General features: G+C 58.5%; 1 protein-coding gene across 1 annotated transcript; it reads left to right on the top strand.

Moving 5' to 3' along the window:
• Positions 1-9,190: 9,190 nt before the first annotated feature.
• TNNI1 (troponin I1, slow skeletal type) lies at positions 9,191-14,287 on the top strand. Its single transcript, XM_063178031.1, has 6 exons — positions 9,191-9,340; positions 10,685-10,816; positions 10,899-10,988; positions 11,453-11,629; positions 13,065-13,175; positions 13,950-14,287. Exons 2-5 carry the CDS (start codon positions 10,691-10,693, stop codon positions 13,170-13,172), a joined length of 501 nt encoding a protein of 166 aa, XP_063034101.1. The 5' UTR covers positions 9,191-9,340; positions 10,685-10,690; the 3' UTR covers positions 13,173-13,175; positions 13,950-14,287.
• Positions 14,288-18,249: the final 3,962 nt, after the last annotated feature.

Genomic DNA, 18,249 nt, shown 5'->3' with positions numbered 1-18,249 from the left:
ACAGGGGATGCAGGGTGGGTTTGTGGCCCCTCAGCACAAGGGCTCCCATGGCCAGACCCCCTGGGGCTCCAGGGAGAGGAGAGAGGTGCCCTGGGGCACCCAGAGTTCAAAGGCAGGAGCCTGAAAATCTGGCTCTGCTGCTCCCAGCCCACGGTGCCCTGTTCCAGCATCCCTCCCCACACTTCTGTGAGGGTGCCCCAGTGCTGAGGCTGCTCTGGGGGGCTGCCCTGTGTCCCCCACCCTGGGCAGGGGCACCCACAGGGACTGGCACCTTCCCTGCAGCACCACGGGGGTGCAGTGGGTGCACAGGACAGGAGTTTTTCCCACCTGAGGACATGCCAGGTCTGGCTCTGGGGTCAGTTTGGGGCTGGCTGGACACCCTGAGTGCCAGGGAGGGCACTGGGGTCACAGTGCTGAGACAGGGAGGTGCAGCCTGATGGTGCCAATGCTTTTGTCACGTGGGAGCTCCTCCATCACCAAGTGCCCTGTGGAGAGCCTGGCACTGCCCCGCTTCTCCGGGCATCATCCCTGAGCTTGTGGGTGGCTCCTCTTCAGATAAAAATGGAAAAAAAAAAAAAAAAAAAAAAAAAAAAAAGAAACCCCAGTAGCATTCTGCTTTTTGGCTCAGGTCAACTGTCCAGCTTCCTCCAGATGCTCCTAAAATGATTTCATTGTTGGCCATCCTTTATGACAATTCCTAAATCACTGGATTTTGGTTTGGGACACAGCAGCCACCCAGAGCTCTGCTGTCTGTGTGTCCATGCTGCAGGGAGCAGAGCCTGGGATGTCCCCTGCACTGCTGTGGGGGCTTGGCCATCCCCACTGAATCCTCCTGCACTGGTGTGTAGAAGAAGTGCCTGTGCTTGCAGCACAGCCCCTGGGCTGCTCAGGGGCCAGGGCAGGACTGCAGGGTCACACCTTCACTCCCCAGCCACAGGGTCCTGCTGGAGGGACTCTGTGTCCCAGGGGGCTCAGAGCTGTGACATTCCCAGCAGTACAGCAGAGGCTGTGGGAGCCCAGGAAGAAACAAACAAGGGCCCAGACATTGCTGGAGCTGCAGGGGGAACGACCAGCACATGCCAGCACCTGTCTGTCCCCAAGCAGGAGCCACTGAGTGGCTCTGGGGGCAAGGGTGGCACAGCCAACCCAAAGTAAGGATACTGAGATGTGTCTCAGAGACAGATGCAAAGGCCTGCAAATGTTGTCTTATATATCAAGAGTTCTCTTATCATTATAGTGTAAGGATTCCATGTTACCAGAGTTTCATACCTCCTCGATGTTTCTTTTCTTGTAGGCAGCTCCTCCAAGCACTGACTGTTCCTCACAGTAGCCATCTAACTCCTTTGACTCCCACCAATCCACTCTTTTATACCCCTGTTCTTATTTGCTACAGGTGTGGCCTGTTAGCATCAGGCCTGCTCCTAATCTTTAGTTATTGGTTCAGCTGCAACTCTTTAGGGGATAACATTACTTTCTATACCATCTTCATACTGTATCCCCCTACATGCAAATACCCTGAAAATGTCCAAAAACTCTGTCAGGGTCCCTGCCGGGCCAGAAATTTTGAATTATTTGGAACAGGCTTTTTTTGCTCATATAGAATATTTTGCCTTAGGCTGGAAACCAGCCTGGAGTTTGTGATACTCAGACTGATGTCACTGCTGAGCCGTGGCTGCACTGGCACAGAACAGCCCAAATCCCCCTCCTGGTGAGAAGAGCCCACAGGATCAGCACTGGGAAGGTTTCATGTGTCACTGGCAAAGCCATTGAAAGCTTCAAGTCCTCAGTGGGTGGCTCCATTTCAATAATGTCCTTCCACTATCCCGAAGTAGGTAATTCCTCCTCATTTAACAAAGCCTTTTCCATCTGCCAGAGGCACAAGGCTGGAGCCTGTGCTGTTCCTAAAGGGCCCCTTGGCTTTTGGGGGACCCTCCCCAGCTTTGGCACCTTGTGCAAACATTTCAGGCCTCCCCAAAGTATTCAAGCAGAGAAAAACAAGCTGGCCATGGTATTTCTAGAAGTGGAAGGTGTTTCTTGCATTTTGGGACATTGTCCTGCTTTGGCATCCAGCCCCAGAGCTGCCTGCAATGGATTTGTCCTCTGTAGCCAAGTGGGGAGGGTGAGTGCTGTGCCCAGGATGGAGGGTCTGGCATGGGCACCCTCCTGAGCTGCACCAGCCCAGGGGGGCTCCAGAGCTTGGGGGTCCCAGAATGGGGCTGGGATAGGAGCAGGACATGGAGCAGCACATCCCAAAGGGATGAGGAGCCTCTGCCCTGCCAGGCAGTGGGAAATGGGGATGCCCTGGTGGGGCTGATGCAATGGAGTGAAGATCTGTGGGGCAGATGAGCTGAGAGAGGTCTCTCAGTCCCTAGGGAATATTTGGGGTCTGGCCTGGGGCTGTGCTGGTTCCCAGGCTGGGCTGTGATGATTATCCAAATTCTGCCCCCTTTCCATCTCGGGGCATCCCTCAGGTTTGGTGGGATCTGTTCACAGATGCAGCAGGGGGAGGAAATTCCCCCCAGGGCTGCAGGAGGCATCAGCTCTTAGAGAAGCATCCCAGGAGCTTCAACTGCACTGTCACCAATCCACAGAGCAGGTGGGACTGGCTGGTTCCTGCTGGATGGTCTGCAGGAGGAACACCATGGGAGACATTCCTCAGGACATGGCCCTTCACCACTTCACTGCCACCTGACCCTGCAGCCTTGCAATCACCCAGCTTAGGGGGTGACCTCGCTGTCCCCTGGTCCCTGAGCTGTCCCACACCAGCACACCAGAAGGAAAACCTTCTCCCACTCCGTGGTGAGTCTGTGGGGCATCATCTGTCCCAGTCCTGTGACAAGCCTGGTGCAGCTGGGGGCTCTCCTGTCACCCCCCAGTGCTGGACTCTGAGTGTGGCAGTGAGGATGAGTCCCAAAGGACAGCAGGGGCTCAGTCCCACAGGACACCAGGGGCTCAGTCCCAAAGGACACCAGGGGCTCAGTCCCACAGGACAGCAGGGACTCAGTCCCAAAGGACAGCAGGGGCTCAGCCCCAAAGGACAGCAGGGGCTCAGTCCCAAAGGACACCAGGGACTCAGTCCCAAAGGACAGCAGGGGCTCAGCCCCAAAGGACACCAGGGGCTCAGCCCCAAAGGACACCAGGGGCTCAGTCCCAAAGGACACCAGGGGCTCAGCTGTCATTTCTAAGTCTCTCCTGGATGCTCTGGGAGCTGTTGGCTTTGTGAATTCCATCGAGGTTGATGGAACGAGGATGGTGGTTGGGAGAGGGTGAGGACAGGATTGGTGGGAAGGTTCCAGAGGAGGGGGAGAGATCCCTCCAGCATTGCTTCAAGTCCATTTCCTCAGGGAGATTGGCTTCGTGTGGGGCAGCTGAACTGCTCACAGGAGTCAGGTACCTCTGCATGTGGAGTCTCCAGACCTTGAGGAGCCACTGGGCAGCTCTGGCAGCCCCTGCCATGGGTGTGGGGGATCCACCAACACTCTCCAGGGACTTGGAAAGTCCAGAGGGGGAAATGCTCCATCCTTCTAAACACATGCCAGGGGGTCCACGTGTAAGAGACTAAACACAAGTGACCTGTGGATCCCAGGGACATTCAGGGACAAGCAGCTGTCCCTGGGGACCTGCTCCTGCCTGGCTCTGAGCTCCCCACATACAGCTCTCTGGGAAATTTCTGCTGGCATCCATCCCCATGGTAGCAGCCCATGGGGAGCCCTTCCCTTCAACCAGTGGCTCCCAGTAACAGAGGAATATTTGATTTGTAGCAGCAGCAGCATGTCGACAAATCTCAGAAGGGTGGAATAGTCTGAGTTGGAAGGGACCTGCAAGGATCATTGAGTCCAGCTCTAAAGTGAATGGGAATCAAACCCATGACCTGGGTGTTATCAGCACCCAGCTCTGACCACCTGAGCCAATCCCAGATATATATTTTTATTATTTTGCTCTGAATTTGCCTTCAGCACTACTGGAAATCACCCTGTAGATTTCCAGCCTGATCCTTCCCACCCCAAGCAGCTCAGAGTGGTGTCCAAGGCTCTGGTGGCACCTGATAAAACAACCCCTCACCTGGAGACAGCTCCCTGTGCTGTGTGAGCCAGGGATGGGCACTCAGAACGTCCCCTCTGTGTCACCTGGGGAGGAGGGATGGGACATCCCGGTCCCCTGCCAGTCCCTCTGTGCAGCCCCCATGGCAGAGCCGGGGCTTGGAACCCCAAGGAAAAACCCCAAATCTGGGGGTCCCATTGCCCCACTCCGCTCCCTCCTCCTGTCCCCGGGTCCCAGCAGAGGGTGAAACCCGAGCCTGGAGCAGATGGCATCCGGAGCAGCCCCCGCCCCATCCCCGCAGCTGCGGGAATGCAGCGCCGTTGTCACGGGCTAATTTTGGCTCCTCTGTGCTCCGAAAACAATTCCAAGGCATCCGGGAGGAAAGATGCTGGAGGCCTGGCCCCGAGGGGGCTTTTCCTTATAAAGGTCTGACGGGGCTGCTAAAAGCCTCCTCCTCCTCCTGCTCCTGCTCCTCCTGCTCGAGGGGAGAGCAGATCCTCCGTGCTGGCCAGGGAAGGGTGCTTGCAGAGTCCCGGGTGGGTTGGATGCAGGGGGGGTTTCTCCCCTGCCCACTGGGACTTGCTGGGTGCAATTCCCACGAGGATGGCACTGCCACTGCCAGTGCTGCTGCCACCCATCTGCCAGGCAGGGGGAAGGAGCCGGGAAGGCTCTGCAGGATGGGGCTGTCGGTACTCCCCACCATGGGAGCTGCCCCACTCCTGCAGCTGTGTGTCCCTCTGTCCCTCCTGGCCATAAAAGCCTCAGGATTAACATGCCAGGCATTGTCCCTGCTGGGCCCCACGTTGGGAATTGTTTGCTCCTAAATTTGTCCCTAAAAATATCCTGGGGAACAGGTGCTGCCTGCCCTGCAGCCCTTGTCATGCAAAAGGACATCGGGCAAGGGGCTTTGTGGGGAGCAGTGGGGACAGACAGCAGCTTTCTCACTGCTTTTTCACTGCTTTTCTTGGGGAAAACCTCAGGGCCTGTGAGGGGCTGGGAGCTGGCTGAGCATGCCAAGCTGCAGTGCTGTGCTGGGGGAGTGAGGCTGCTCCTTCTCCTTAGAGAGGGGACAGTGCCCTCTTGGTCCCCACCCCACCTGGCCTGAGGTGTGGCCCCACATTTGCTGGTTTTCACCATCACCCCTCAGCAGTGCAGCCTGGCCTGCTGGGGTTCTCTGTCCTGCCCTGGTGCCTCTGGTGGCTCCCAGGAGTCGCCTTGGCCAGCACTGTCCTGTGTGTGCCCCACCGTGCAGGGCAGCAGCTCCCAGGCTGCTCACTCCCCCTCCCCTGCCTTCTGCAGCCTCTCTGGAGCTCTGTCACACCAGACAGACACAAGGCAGAGGTGCCAGGAGGATGCAGCCCATGCCCAGGGCATCCCCAGCACTGGGCAGCCTGAGCCTGTGTGTGTGACCCCCAGAGCCCCCATGTGAGCAGGGGCTGTCCTGGGGACATCCCAGTGCCCAAAGGGGCTCCAGGAGAGCTGGGGAGGGACTGGACAAGGGATGGAGGCACAGGACAAGGGGAATGGCTTCCACTGCCAGAGACAGGGATAGAGGGGAGAGTGGGGAGAAATTCTTCCCTGTGAGGGTGGGCAGGCCCTGGCATAGGGTGCCCACCATGCACAGGACTGCCCCATGCCTGGCAGTGTCCAAGGCCAGGCTGGACAGGGCTTGGAGCACCCTGGGATAGTAGAAGGTGTCTCTGCCATGGCAGGGCTGGGACTGGATGATTTTTAAGGTCTTTTCCCACCCAAACCAGTCTGGGATGATTCCCGTGCAAACAGCCCTGGAACCAAAGGGGGGTTGTGGGTGCCCTGGGACCCAAGTGCAGTGACACAGGGGTGACCTGTGTGTGCCCCTGTGCTCCAGGCAGGGCCCCAGGTGTGAGCAGCAGTCCCAGCACGCCCGGGGTTGCAGCAGATGCCTGCAGAGGAGGGGATTTGTGCTATTTTTACCGACCACTTGCAGGCAGGGCTGGGATTCAATATCCCCCCTCAGCCCCAGCCCCGGCAGAGCGCGGCTGCCCCAGCCAGGCGTCACCTCCCTCCTGCACAGCCAGGTAAGGCACTGCCACTGCCCTGTCCCCTGTCCCCCTGGGTGTGCTGGGGCTGAGATGGGCACGAGACCCCCCAGCACTGGCACGGGACACAGAGGAACCCCCAGCACGAGGATCTGCCTGAATTTCTGCCCCTCTCTGAGGGGCTCAGACATTTCCTCTGCTCTGGGAGAGAGGATTGGTGAGGCTGCAATGGGGACAAAGACTTTGAGCTGATATTTGCCTGTTTTTTCCCAAGCCATGGCAAACAGGACTGTTTGAGGAGCACTTGCTGTGTGTTCCAGCCTGGCTCACTGGTGGGAGGTTCAGGGTGGGAACAAAGGGAACAGAGCTCCCTCCTGGTAGTGGGAGAGTGCTTGTGCTTTGTCTCCAGCCTCCTGGGATGGAGGAATTGACTGTAGTTGCGTTTATGGGATTATTTCTTTTAAAGATTTCCATGATCCAGTGGTTCAATAAGCTTTACAAGCTTTTCACAGCTGGGACAGTGCAAATATTACAGAATTAGCTTGCCCAGATCTTCTCATCCCCATCAGGGACCAAAGTCTCTCTTGGATGCTCCAGAACCAGCTGGAGTCCAAAAGTCCTGGCACTGGGGATTGCTGGGGATGTGTCACTGGCACAACTGAGTCCCTGCAGCGGTTTGGGAAGCCAATTTAGGACCATTTGGCCCTAAAATGTGACTGACCTTGGTAGAGGTCGTGAGCTCGAGGTGTGGTGTGGATCCCACCCCAAGGAATGCCGGGCTCTGCTCCAGCAGGGGACAAAGGAAAGGCTGAGGCTGCTCCCAGCCCCCTCAGCTCCAGGGAAAGAAAGGCTCCTCTGCCACCCCCAGAATAAACCTGGGAGCAGGAATAAACCCCAGTGCTGCCTGCTGTCCTCTGGGATGTTTGTCACAGCACCAAAAACCTCCACAAAAGCAGGAAACTGAATGTTTGATATGGTTTGAGGACAAAGAAATTCCTGTTCTTGGGATTTCTCCTTGTAAATCCGGGGATCTGGATCGGGAGGCTCTAGGGAAGAGGATTCCTGATGGGATTTTATCACATTCCCCCCATCCCCTGAACTTCATTTATTCAGGACATATCTGGCTGAGCTGTGGGGGTATGGGGAGGGAACGGGGACAAGGGAACAGAGCCAGGATATGCCCTGAGATTTGCTTGGCACAGGCTCCACACAAACCTGTGAGCAGCTGTTTCAGACCAGCTTTTCATTTCCCCCAGCAAGAATCCTTGGGATCTAAAACAGTTTTAAAATATCAGGGGATGCAAAAGGATCAAGGCAAAAAAATCCCAGATTGTCCATTTCACTCCCAAGGAAAAGCAATAAACCCATGCCTGGAAAATGCTCTTTGAGGGGGAAAAAATATTAAAATTTCCCCCCACGTTTTTCTGCTGCTTGGGCTCACAGGGTGCCCTGGCTGCTCAGCACAGGAGGGGTCAGAGCAGGGCCAGGGGAGCAGCGTGGGCTGGAGCAGCTGCCAGGGCTTGGGATCACCAGGCAAATGTAAAACAGGAAACCCTGAGTGTTTCACCTGGAATGTGACTGCTGAAGGACCCTGCTCAGCTCTGGGATCTGACTTAGAGAATCCCTGAATGGTTTGAGTTGGGAGAGACCTTAGAGCCCATCCAGTGCCACCCCTGCCATGGCAGGGACACCTTCCACTGTCCCAGGCTGCTCCCAGCCCTGTCCAGCCTGGCCTTGGGCACTGCCAGGGATCCAGGGGCAGCCACAGCTGCTCTGGGCGCCTGTGCCAGGTCTCACAGCCAAGAATTCCTTCCCAATATCCCATCCATTCCTGCCCTCTGGCAGTGGGAAGCCATTCCCCTTGTCCTGTCCCTCCATCCTTTGTCCCAGAGTTCCTCTCCTTCTCTCCTGGAGCCCCTTTGGGTTCTGGAAGGGGCTCTCAGGTCTCCCTGGATCCCTCATTTCTCCAGGCTGGGCACCCCCAGCCCTCAGCCCGGTTCAGAGCAGAGTTGTTGCCCGTCGCTCTGGCATTCCCCGGTTGGTTTTGGCTCTCCCATCCCTGCCTTGCCCACGGCAGCTGCAGGACAGGAGCCGACCCAGTGGGGAACCCCCGAGGCACCCCCATTTCTCCCGCTGTTTCCAGAGCTGGGGCGGGCGGGGGAGCAGCTCGGAGCTTGGGAACAGCCCCGAGGAGCCGCGGGCCGAGCCCTGCAGGGCCGGCTGTGCCCGCCGCAGCTTGCCCGGGATGCGGGCGGGGTGTCCCGGAGCGGGACGGAGCCGCGGGGCCGCTTCCCACCGCCGACAGCGCGGGGCAGCAGCGCCTCGGCACCGCTCCTGCTGCCTGTGCCTCTGTGAAATGAGATTTGCTCTCGGGCTCAGCCGCTGTCCTCTCTCGGCAGGAGCAGCCCCGCCGCGATGCCGGAGCCGTGAGTAGCTGCGCCCCGGGATCCCCAAAGCCTCGCCCGGCTGCGCTTGTCCCTTTGGGGAGGGTCCGCTGGGAGACCCTGCCCTGCCCCACACCTCTGTGCCATTCCCCTTGCAAAAACCGGCTTTAAATGCAAATTGTTTGCCCTTTCAATGTCCCAGTTCAGACCTCGGGGCTTTCCCAGATCCCCAAATGCAGACTGGAGGGGAGGGAGCACCTCTGGATTTGCCGTGAGGCTTTCTGTAGCACATTGCACAAATCCAACACATTCCCTGGTGAGCAGAGAAGGGAGGAACTCCCTGTAAATCTTTCCTGGAGCAGCGACCTGGGGATGTCCCAACCCTGTGAACCTCAGCAGCATCCAAGCATCCCGGCCCAGCTGAAGTGGGACTGGGGCAATGAGGGCGTCTGAACCACAGGGAGTGAACTGGGATTGGCACGATGGGCACAGTGCCAGCTCACCTGTCACACCTGAGTGACATTTTGGCTTTCTAAGCTGTGGCCCTGAGCTCCCACTTCATTTCCAGAGGGCACCTTCCCCTCAGGCCTGGCTCACGTGCTGGTGGCAGCTGTGAGATACAGAAAAAAGGAACCAACTGCAACCACATGAGATGCATTCCTTGACTGTCCCCTCTTTTTTTACTCTCATTCCTTGATGCCCTGTGTTCTTCTCTTGTTCTTTCTGCTGTTCCCTGGCTGCTGCCCTGCCTGCAGGGAGGTAAGTGCCTTTCCCTGGGAGAGCCCTTGGTGCTGCTCTGCCTTTGCTGCGCGTTTGTTTTCAAAGGGTGTTTTCCTTCCCTCCCCTTTCCCCCAGAGAAAATCCAAGATCACAGCCTCACGCAAACTCTTGTTGAAGGTGAGTCCCGAGGGCTGGAAACTCCCTGGGGTTTGTCTTGCTGGGGGAAAGGAGCCAGGTTGCAGCACATTGGTGGGACAGGGGCGAGGAAAGCTCAGGGATGGGCTGTGGGGAGCAGCTCCCACCCACCTCTCTCTTCTCACTCATGTGGGATTTGTGGTCCAAACAAACCTCCCCTGCACTGGGGTGGGGAGAGACCCCCACACCTTCAGCTCTGAGGCCTCAGCCCGATTGTGCTCCTGCACAGGCCTGGGAGCTCCCCGGGCTCTGCTTGGGATAAACATTGCCTGTCCCAGCAGGGCCAATGGCAGCAGCCAGCGGGAACAGGGACCCACAGACCCATGGCCCCACAACCCCTGGCCCCAGAGCCTCACAGACCCACAGTGCTACAGCTCCACAGACCCATGGCCCCTCGTCCCACAGCCCCACAGCCCCACAGCCCCTTGTCCCACAGCCTCATAGCCCACAGCCACATGGCCCCATGGCCCCACAGCCCCACAGCCCCACAGCCCCATGGCCCCACAGCCCCTCGTCCCACAGCCTCATAACCCACAGCCACATAGCCCCATGGCTCCACAGCCCCATGGCCCCACGGCCCCACGGCCCCACAGCCCCATGGCCCCATGGCCTCACAGCCCCTCATCCCTCAGCCCCATGGCCCTACAGCCCTACAGACCCTCAGCCCCATGGCCCCAAAGCCTCACAGACCCACGGTGCCTCGGCCCCACAGCCCCATGGCCCCTCGTCCCACAGCCCCATGGTCCCACAGATCCATGGTCCCTCGTCCCACAGCCCCACAGCCCCACAGTCCTACAGCCCCATCACCCCAGAGCCCCCACAGACCCACAGCCCCACAGTCCTACAGCCCCATCACCCCAGAGCCCCCACAGACCCACAGCCCCACAGCCCCACGGCCCTACAGCCCCACAGTGCCACAGCCCCACAGACCCACAGCCTCACAGGCCCACAGCTCCATGGCCCCACATCTCCACAGTCCCACAGCCCCACAGTCCTACAGCCCCACAGCCCCATAGCCCCAGAGCCCCCACAGACCCACAGCCCCACAGACCCACACACCCACAGACCCACGGCCTCACAGGCCCACAGCTCCATGGCCCCACATCCCCACAGCCCCACAGGCCCTACAGCCCTACAGTCCCACAGCCCCACAGACTCACATCCCCACGGCCCCACAGACCCACCCAGCTGTGGGGAGGCTCTGATGTGTTTGGGGACAGCAGGGAGGGGGTGGCACACGAGTCTGTCCCATCCTACAGATGTGGTGTGAGTGGCTCAGGGCAAACAGGGGCCTGTTCACACTTGTGCCATTTGCTGTGCTCACAGAGTTTGATGCTGGCCAAGGCCAAGGAGGAGTGGGATCAGGAGATTGTGGACAAGCAGGCAGAGAAGGAGAGGTACCTGTCTGAGAGGGTGACCCCACTGCACACCAGCGGGCTCTCCCTGAGCCAGCTCCAGGTACTGCTCAGCCCAAGGGTGCACTGGGTTCCCTGGGAGCGTGAGGGGCCTCACTCACCCCTCTCCTGTTTTCTTGGCCCAGGACCTGTGCAGGGAGCTGCACGAGAAGGTGGAAATTGTGGATGAGGAGAGATACGACATTGAAGCAAAATGCAACCATAACACCCGGGAGGTAGGAGGGAGGACAGGCTGGTTCCTTCTGGAAGCTCCCTCCCAGTGGCAGCTCTGGCCTGAATGGGGATGTGTCATGGACCTGGCTGGGCTGGGATGTGGGACAGGCACCAGGGTTTCTCAGGGCTGGTGTTTGCTCTGCAAGGCACCACTCAGAGCAAGGTTCATCCCTGCCCAAGGGAATCCCAAGGGAATCGGGGTCCACAGAGAGGTTCCTCACTCTCCTGGTCACGCCTGTGGGTCTGGGAGCTTCTGGTGGCACAGCTGCCCCCTGAGCAGGCTGGGCCCAGCCCATGGCCCAGCTCTGAGCCTGGTGGGGCAGAGCCCTGGTGGGGATGGTCCCATGGGAGAGGAACAGATCCCCTTGGGGCTCGGTGCTGCCAGAGCTCCTGCTTCCCACAGGGGCTCTATGTGCAAGGCAGCCAAGCAGTGACCTCCCCCCCTGCTCCTCCCCTGCCCCTGCAGATTAAAGATCTGAAAATCAAAGTCCTCGATCTCCGGGGCAAGTTCAAGCGGCCTCCCCTGCGCCGGGTCCGCGTCTCGGCCGATGCCATGCTCAGGGCTCTGCTGGGCTCCAAGCACAAGGTGTCCATGGACCTCAGGGCCAACCTGAAGTCTGTCAAGAAGGAGGACACGGAGAAGGTGGGTGACTCCCCTGGAGGCTGGAGATGGTCACACTTCCATGGGGTGCCCTTGCCCTCTCCAGGGCACCCTGTGCTCACCCCCATCAGCCTTGGAAAGAGCCCTGTGAGGCCATTCCCACTGTGGGATCTTGTGGGACCATGTGGGACCAGTCTGACTGGGCCAGGTGGATGGAAACTGGTGAGATTTAGGGATCTGACTGGGCCAGGTGGATGGTGACTGGTGAGATTTAGGGATCTGACTGGGCCAGGTGGATGGTAACTGGTGAGATTTAGGGATCTGACTGGGCCAGGTGGATGGTAACTGGTGAGATTTAGGGATCTGACTGGGCCAGGTGGATGGTAACTGGTGAGATTTAGGGCAGTGTCTGTGGTGCTTTTCCCTCCCAGAGTATGGGGGGGGGTCTCTCACCAGGGCCCCTCAGCACCATGGCTGAGCTGCACATGCAGAGTTTGATCTTGTAGGGAACCACGAGAGCTCCTGCTGGGCACAATCACACCCAGAAATCTCCCAGGGAACTCCCAGACTCAGATTAGATAAGACAGAGCAGCCCAGCAGTTGGCCTGAGATAAATGGCCCAGTCCCCACCTGCTTGGCAGAGGGGTGAGAGGGGAAAGTCTCAATGCCAGCGATGCCCAAACCTGCCTGGGGTGTGCAGGGGCCCCAGCAGCAGGAGCTGGCCTCATCCCCAGGCACAACTGGGGATCCCCTCTCCTCAGAGGGCTTTCACCAGCTCATTCCAGCTCAGCAGAGTGAATGAGGATTGGATGAGCAGAATTGGATGAGAATCTCAATTTTCAGCAGTTTTTCATTTGCCCCCCCATTGTGGTATAGCAGTTTTCCAGCCCTTTGGACAGAAAACTGTGCTTACAGCCCTGGGCACCAGGTGGAGAACAGATCTGGGTTTGTTCTAGGTGTGGTGGGATGGTGTTGGGGCACAGCTTGTAATCTGTAAATGCTGGGGGGGGGCAGAGCAGACACCTGGGCTCCCAGAGCTGCTGTCACCTGGCCAGAGCTGCTCTGGAAGTGTCTGCCAGGCTCCCACTGTCACACCAACAATCCCAGTCACCACCAAAGTCTCAGGGAAGGTGAGGGCAATGCAGGAAGTGTTTTTACTTCAGTAAAAACATTTGTCCCACTGTGCTGCTGTAAACCCAAAGTCCCACGTGGTTTCTTCCTCCTAAAGAAATCTTTGTGAGATTATTGAGCCTTCTGGTGCATGAAAGCATCTTGGCCAGGCTTTGGGGAGGGGAGTGCCCACAAGGATGCAGAGCTCCCTGTGGAGATCAGGGCACTGTTTGCCACCTCCCCAGGACACATGGCAGAGGGACAGGGGCATTGCCAGGGGCAGCTGTGTCCCAGCTGGGGCTCTGTGCAGGCAGGGGAGGGTCAGGCAGGGCTGCCAGAGCCTCATGCCCAGCCCTGTGCCCGGCAGGAGCGCCCTGTGGAAGTGGGAGACTGGCGCAAGAATGTGGAGGCCATGTCGGGCATGGAGGGCAGGAAGAAGATGTTCGACGCTGCCAAGTCCCCCACGGGGCAGTGACAGGTAGGGCTGATCCCCCTGAGCTCCCTCACCTCCTGGGCTGTGCTTGGGGAGACACAGAAATGTCCCCACTCCCTACAGAAAAAGGCCACCTGTCCCCATGTCCCACACCTCCCTGCCACGGGGTGCCTGCCAGGCCCCTCCTCTTCTGCTGGGTGCTGCCCTTTGGGTGTGCTGCCTGTGCCACCCTCATCCCACAGGCACTGCTGGCACCAGCCACAGCCAAAGCTGCCCCTCTGCCCCTCTGTCCCTCTGTCCCTCTGTCCCTCTGTCCCTCTGTCCCTCTGCCCCTCTGCCCTTCTGCCCTTCTGCCCTTCTGGCCCTCTTCCCCTTTGCCCCTCTGCCCCTCAACCCCCTCTGCCCCTCTGCCCCTCTGCCCTTCTTCCCCTCTGCCCCTCTGCCCTTCTTCCCCTCTGCCCTTCTGCCCCTCTGCCCCTCTGCCCTTCTTCCCCTCTGCCCTTCTGCCCTTCTGTCCCTCTGTCCCTCTGCCCTTCTGCCCCTCTGCCCCTCTGCCCTTCTTCCCCTCTGTCCCTCTGCCCTTCTGCCCCTCTGCCCTTCTTCCCCTCTGCCCTTCTGCCCCTCTGCCCCTCTGTCCCTCTGCCCTTCTTCCCCTCTGTCCCTCTGCCCTTCTGCCCCTCTGCCCCTCTGCCCCTCTGCCCTTCTGCCCCTCTGCCCCTCTGTCCCTCTGCCCTTCTTCCCCTCTGCCCTTCTGTCCCTCTGCCCCTCTGTCCCTCTGTCCCTCTGTCCCTCTGCCCCTCTGCTGTTTCTTTCCCACAGGAGCACTGGGAGGAGGACCGTCCCCGTCCCTGCTGCCAGCCTGCCCTTGCTGCTCCCTGTCCCTTTGTGCCCTTCCCTGAATTTCCCCTGAGCTGGAACACGAGGACAGCGGTGTGGGAAGGAGACCTGAGCTTCTTCCTTCCAGCAGTGCCCTCAGCCCTGCTCCTGCACAGCGTCCCCTCAGCAGCCACAGGCCGTGCTGTCCCCAAGGGCCAGTGCCACCCGGCCCTGCCAGCCCTGCAGAGCTGCCCCCTGTGCCCCCCGTGCCCCCTGTGCCCCGTGGCACCCCGAGATGTCCCTGGCAGCCAGATGTGCATTAAAGGACTGTCCTGGGCCGAGGCTGTGTGCACTCCTCACTGGGGAACTCTGCCCAGGGCCAGGCCACCCTGCAGTGTCCCCATGCTGGCACTCAGACGCCCTCCCTGGGCTCACACAGGCTTTGGGCTCGTCCCTTCCAGCTCTGGGTTGTTCCTCACATCCCACAGCCCCGCTGAGCCCCCTGGCCTGGGTCAGGGCCAGCCCTGCTGGGCTCAGGGTTGCAGAGCTCCCCAAGCACCAGCCTGGGGGAATGGAGCTGCCTGCTCTCCATCCCCACTCCTGTGCTTCTGGAAAAGCCTTCAGAGCTCCAGACACCAGCTCCCCTCCTGCTGCCCACCACAAGCACTGCAGCTGTGGCAGTTGGGGCATTTCGAGGGTTAATTCCAGAGATGAATCCATATTTCAGGCCAAACATCCCGTGCTTCCCCCCAGCCCAACCATTTCTGTGTCACAGCCCCGAGCCTGCAGCTGGGCAGTGAAGGCAGCTGGGAATGTGCCAGCTCATTCTGGAGAAGGGCTGGAGGGGTGAATTTGTGAGAATTCAAACTGCTGGGGTCTCCTGGCTGGGGGCACTGCAGGGAATGCTCAGCCCACAGGCAGAGCTGCTCTTGGCAGTTACAGCAGTGCCTTGTCTGTGTTCCCAGGGCATCCAGAGAATTGCAGCACCCCCAGATTGAAGCCCACACCACACCAGGGTGTGCTGCAGCACCCCCCATCCCTTTGGAGTGAGCCTGTAATGTGCAAAAATGCCATAAACTGAGAGCAAAGGACAGGTCCCAGACAGGGCTGGAAGGAAACCACATCAAACAGTGTGTGGGGTCCAGAGAGATCAAGCTTCCCAGGAAAACACTGCATTCCCAAAGCAGGGGATGGGAGAGGATGGCCCCATGCAGATGCTCCTGCAGGACATGGCTGGCAGAGGCAGTGAGGGAGAGGCTTTGGGAGGTGGGTTTGGGTTTGTCTCCAGGACAGCTGAATTCCTCTGGCCTCACATCCCTTCCTTTGGCCATTCTGGGGATCCTGAGCCACTCTGCTCACTGTCCCTGGCCACAGAGGGTGAGGGGGACACTACTGGGGACACCTCTCTCTCCCAGCCACCAGCATTCAAGGCTGCCACAGCACTCTGCAGCTCCTTCAGGGAGATTCAAAACTCATATGCAAACTCTTCCCCAAATCAGGACTGGAGCAGAGGAAGCTGCCACTGGAAAATCTGCTCCTTTATCTGCTATTTTGGCTCAGGCTTTGGGATGCTCAGTCCTTGTCCTTCCTCCTGGCCCTTCAGCCCCTCAGCATCCCCTGCAGGACTGGAGCAGTTGCATGGCACACAGAGCCTTTCCCACCCATTTTTATCTTTTCAAGCTTAATTTGGCCAAGCAGCTGCAGCCTAGCAGGGTGCCAGGACTCCCCTGTCCTCATCCCAGGTACCCCAGGACAGGTTCCAGGCAGGCCCAGCCCTGGGAAATGTCTCTGTCGTGGCCAGCATGGGTGGCTGAGCTCCCAGAGGTGTGTGGTGAGACCCAGGGCCTGCCATGGTGCCCACTCTGGAGACAGAAGGTTCTGGATTGCAGCTCTCCCCTCCAAGCCCAGGGCCCAGGCAGGGGCAGGGCCCAGGTCTGAGATCCTGGGATGTCTCCAGGAATCCCCAGAGGGAGCTCACACAGGTCCTGGCAGAGGAAGAAAGATGTGCAGGGAGAGGTAATAACTGTGACCTGACCAACTGGTAGAGCTGGTAAATGCAAGAGAAGTTTCATGGAAACAAAGTCTTCTTCAGGCCTGGAACAGAAGCAGAAAATGGCACAGCAGGGGCTGAGTACAGTTCTCTGTGCTCAGTACAATTATGCTAATTTAGTAATTAAAAAACAAGGGTGGGGTTTGCGGGGCTGGGGAGGGTTGGAAGGAAGATGAAAGGCCACAGGGGAGGTGGGTGCTGTGCAGCAGGCCCTGGCCAGTGCTGGGCACTCAGGCTGTCCCTGTCCCTGTGTCTGTCCCTGTGCCCAGCCTGCCCTCAGATCCTGCTCACCCCAAGCTGCTGCAGAGCCAACCCAGGGGCTCCCCAGGGAGAATCTGCAGCCCCAAATGCAGCCGGGTGTGCTCAGCAAGGTCCCAGGGCCCACAGGCCCTTGCCATGGGCTACAGATGGCTTCATGAGGCTACCTTGTGTTTTAGATTGAGTGGGGAGAGAAAAACCCACCCCAAAACTTTTCCCTCTACAAGATTCCCCACTTTTTCAAGGTATAATGCTCCCCAGTCACTGGGTCCCGTTTTCATCCCTCTCTGGTGAAAAACCACACTGGCTGCCATGGGAAAACAAAGTTCTACAGATTGCAGTTCTATTAGGAACACAAAAAAGGTCTCTTTTAGTGGGACTGAATCTCCAGGGGAAGATGGGACAGTCAGCTCTGAGCTCTCCTGGTTGGATCAGGGACTGATCCAAGTCTTCCTCTCCATCTCTGCCCTGGAGCTGCCCTGTGGCCCTGGACCAGCTGGGTGCCAGTGCTCCCATGGCAAAGGGAAGGCTGAGCCTCCCACCAGGGCTGCAGCTGCCTTCCCTCAGCCACAGCTCTGCAGTGCTGTGGTTTTTCCCTCCCAAGTGACAACAACCTCAGTTTCTGCTCACTGAATTAGAAAGGAACCCTCCAGTACATTTTTAATGAAAATTCAGTCCAAATGGGGGAGTTCACAAGGCTGCTCTCAGGGAGAGGGGCTGATGCTGGAGGAGTCACTGGTGTCTCTTTCTAGAAGGACTGCAAGTCAGCCCTGACTCCCTGAGCTGAGCAGAGCCCAGTCCCCACTGTCCTGCACTTTTCTCCACTGCAGCCTAAACTCCCAAAAGAAAGCAAAGCAATGCACTAGAATCTTAAAATTACACAAATTTCAAATTAATTTGGACAGAGGGAAAAAAAAATATGATCAAGGCAGTATGGACTTCCAAAAACATCCCTCCTTGTTGGTTGTAACATGGTCCCTTCCAAGTCACACAGGGGCTGTGTGACCTCCTTGCTGACCAGTCACACTCAGAGACACCTGAACTGTGCCCAAATATCTCCCTGAATATTTGCAGCTCAGCTGGAGGTGGTGCTGCAAAGGGAGGATGGGAGAAAGGTCAGTGGTGATGGGAAGGGAGTGGAGTTTATTCCATGGCCTCTGAAGGTGGCTGCAGCATCTTGCCCTGCACAGGGCTGGCACAGGATCAGTCCCTGAGGTGAGGCTGGGACTCCACCCTGGGACCCCTGAGGGCTCTGGGAGCAGGGTCAGACCCCATGGCAGGGCCATGGCACAGCCCCCTGGCCCTGTGTGTCCCCTGTGGCAGAAACCAGGAAGGGATTTTTCCCTCCTGGAGCCCCCCATGTGCTGCAGCTCCTGGGAGGAGCAGGGCACAGGGGGAGAAGGGCACATCCCTCTTGTCCAGCTGCCCTTGCTGGGCCTGAGCTCTGTCCCTCACTGCTCAGGGGCTCCTCAGGAATCACAACCAACTCAGGGGTGCCCAGGGACAGCACAAGCAAGGAGCAATGGCCACAAACCCCAACAAGAAATTCAACCTCAGCATGAGGAAGAACTTCACTCCTTGGAGGGTGCAGAGCCCTGGAAAGCTGCCCAAGGAGGGTCTGGAGTGTCTCTCCCTGGAGCCATCCCAAACCCAGCTGGATATACCCCTGGGTCCCTGCTCCAGGTGACCCTGCCTGAACCCCAGAGGTCCCTTGCAGCCCAGGAACCCTGGGATTCTGTCACTGCCTGTGCTGGGAGGGTGCAGCTGTCACAGAGCTGCTGGCACTGAGCCTGTTCTGTGCAGCATCTGAGAGTTTGCACTGATGGCACTTTTGGGGGATGCCCCTCGTTTGCCATGGTTAGATCTGGAGTGTCACAGGGATGGCATCTGATGAGGAGCCAATCTGCAGAAAGGGAACCTGAAGGACAATAAGGCACCATGGTGGAATTTCTGAAGCAAGATTTGTCTTTTTTTAAATAAAAAGCTAAATTCTAA

Source organism: Melospiza melodia, chromosome 28 (assembly GCF_035770615.1).
Source record: "Melospiza melodia melodia isolate bMelMel2 chromosome 28, bMelMel2.pri, whole genome shotgun sequence".
Classification (NCBI taxonomy): Eukaryota; Metazoa; Chordata; class Aves; order Passeriformes; family Passerellidae; genus Melospiza; species Melospiza melodia.
Note: the sequence above shows the minus strand (reverse complement) of the source record. Positions and strands in the feature narration are given on the sequence as shown.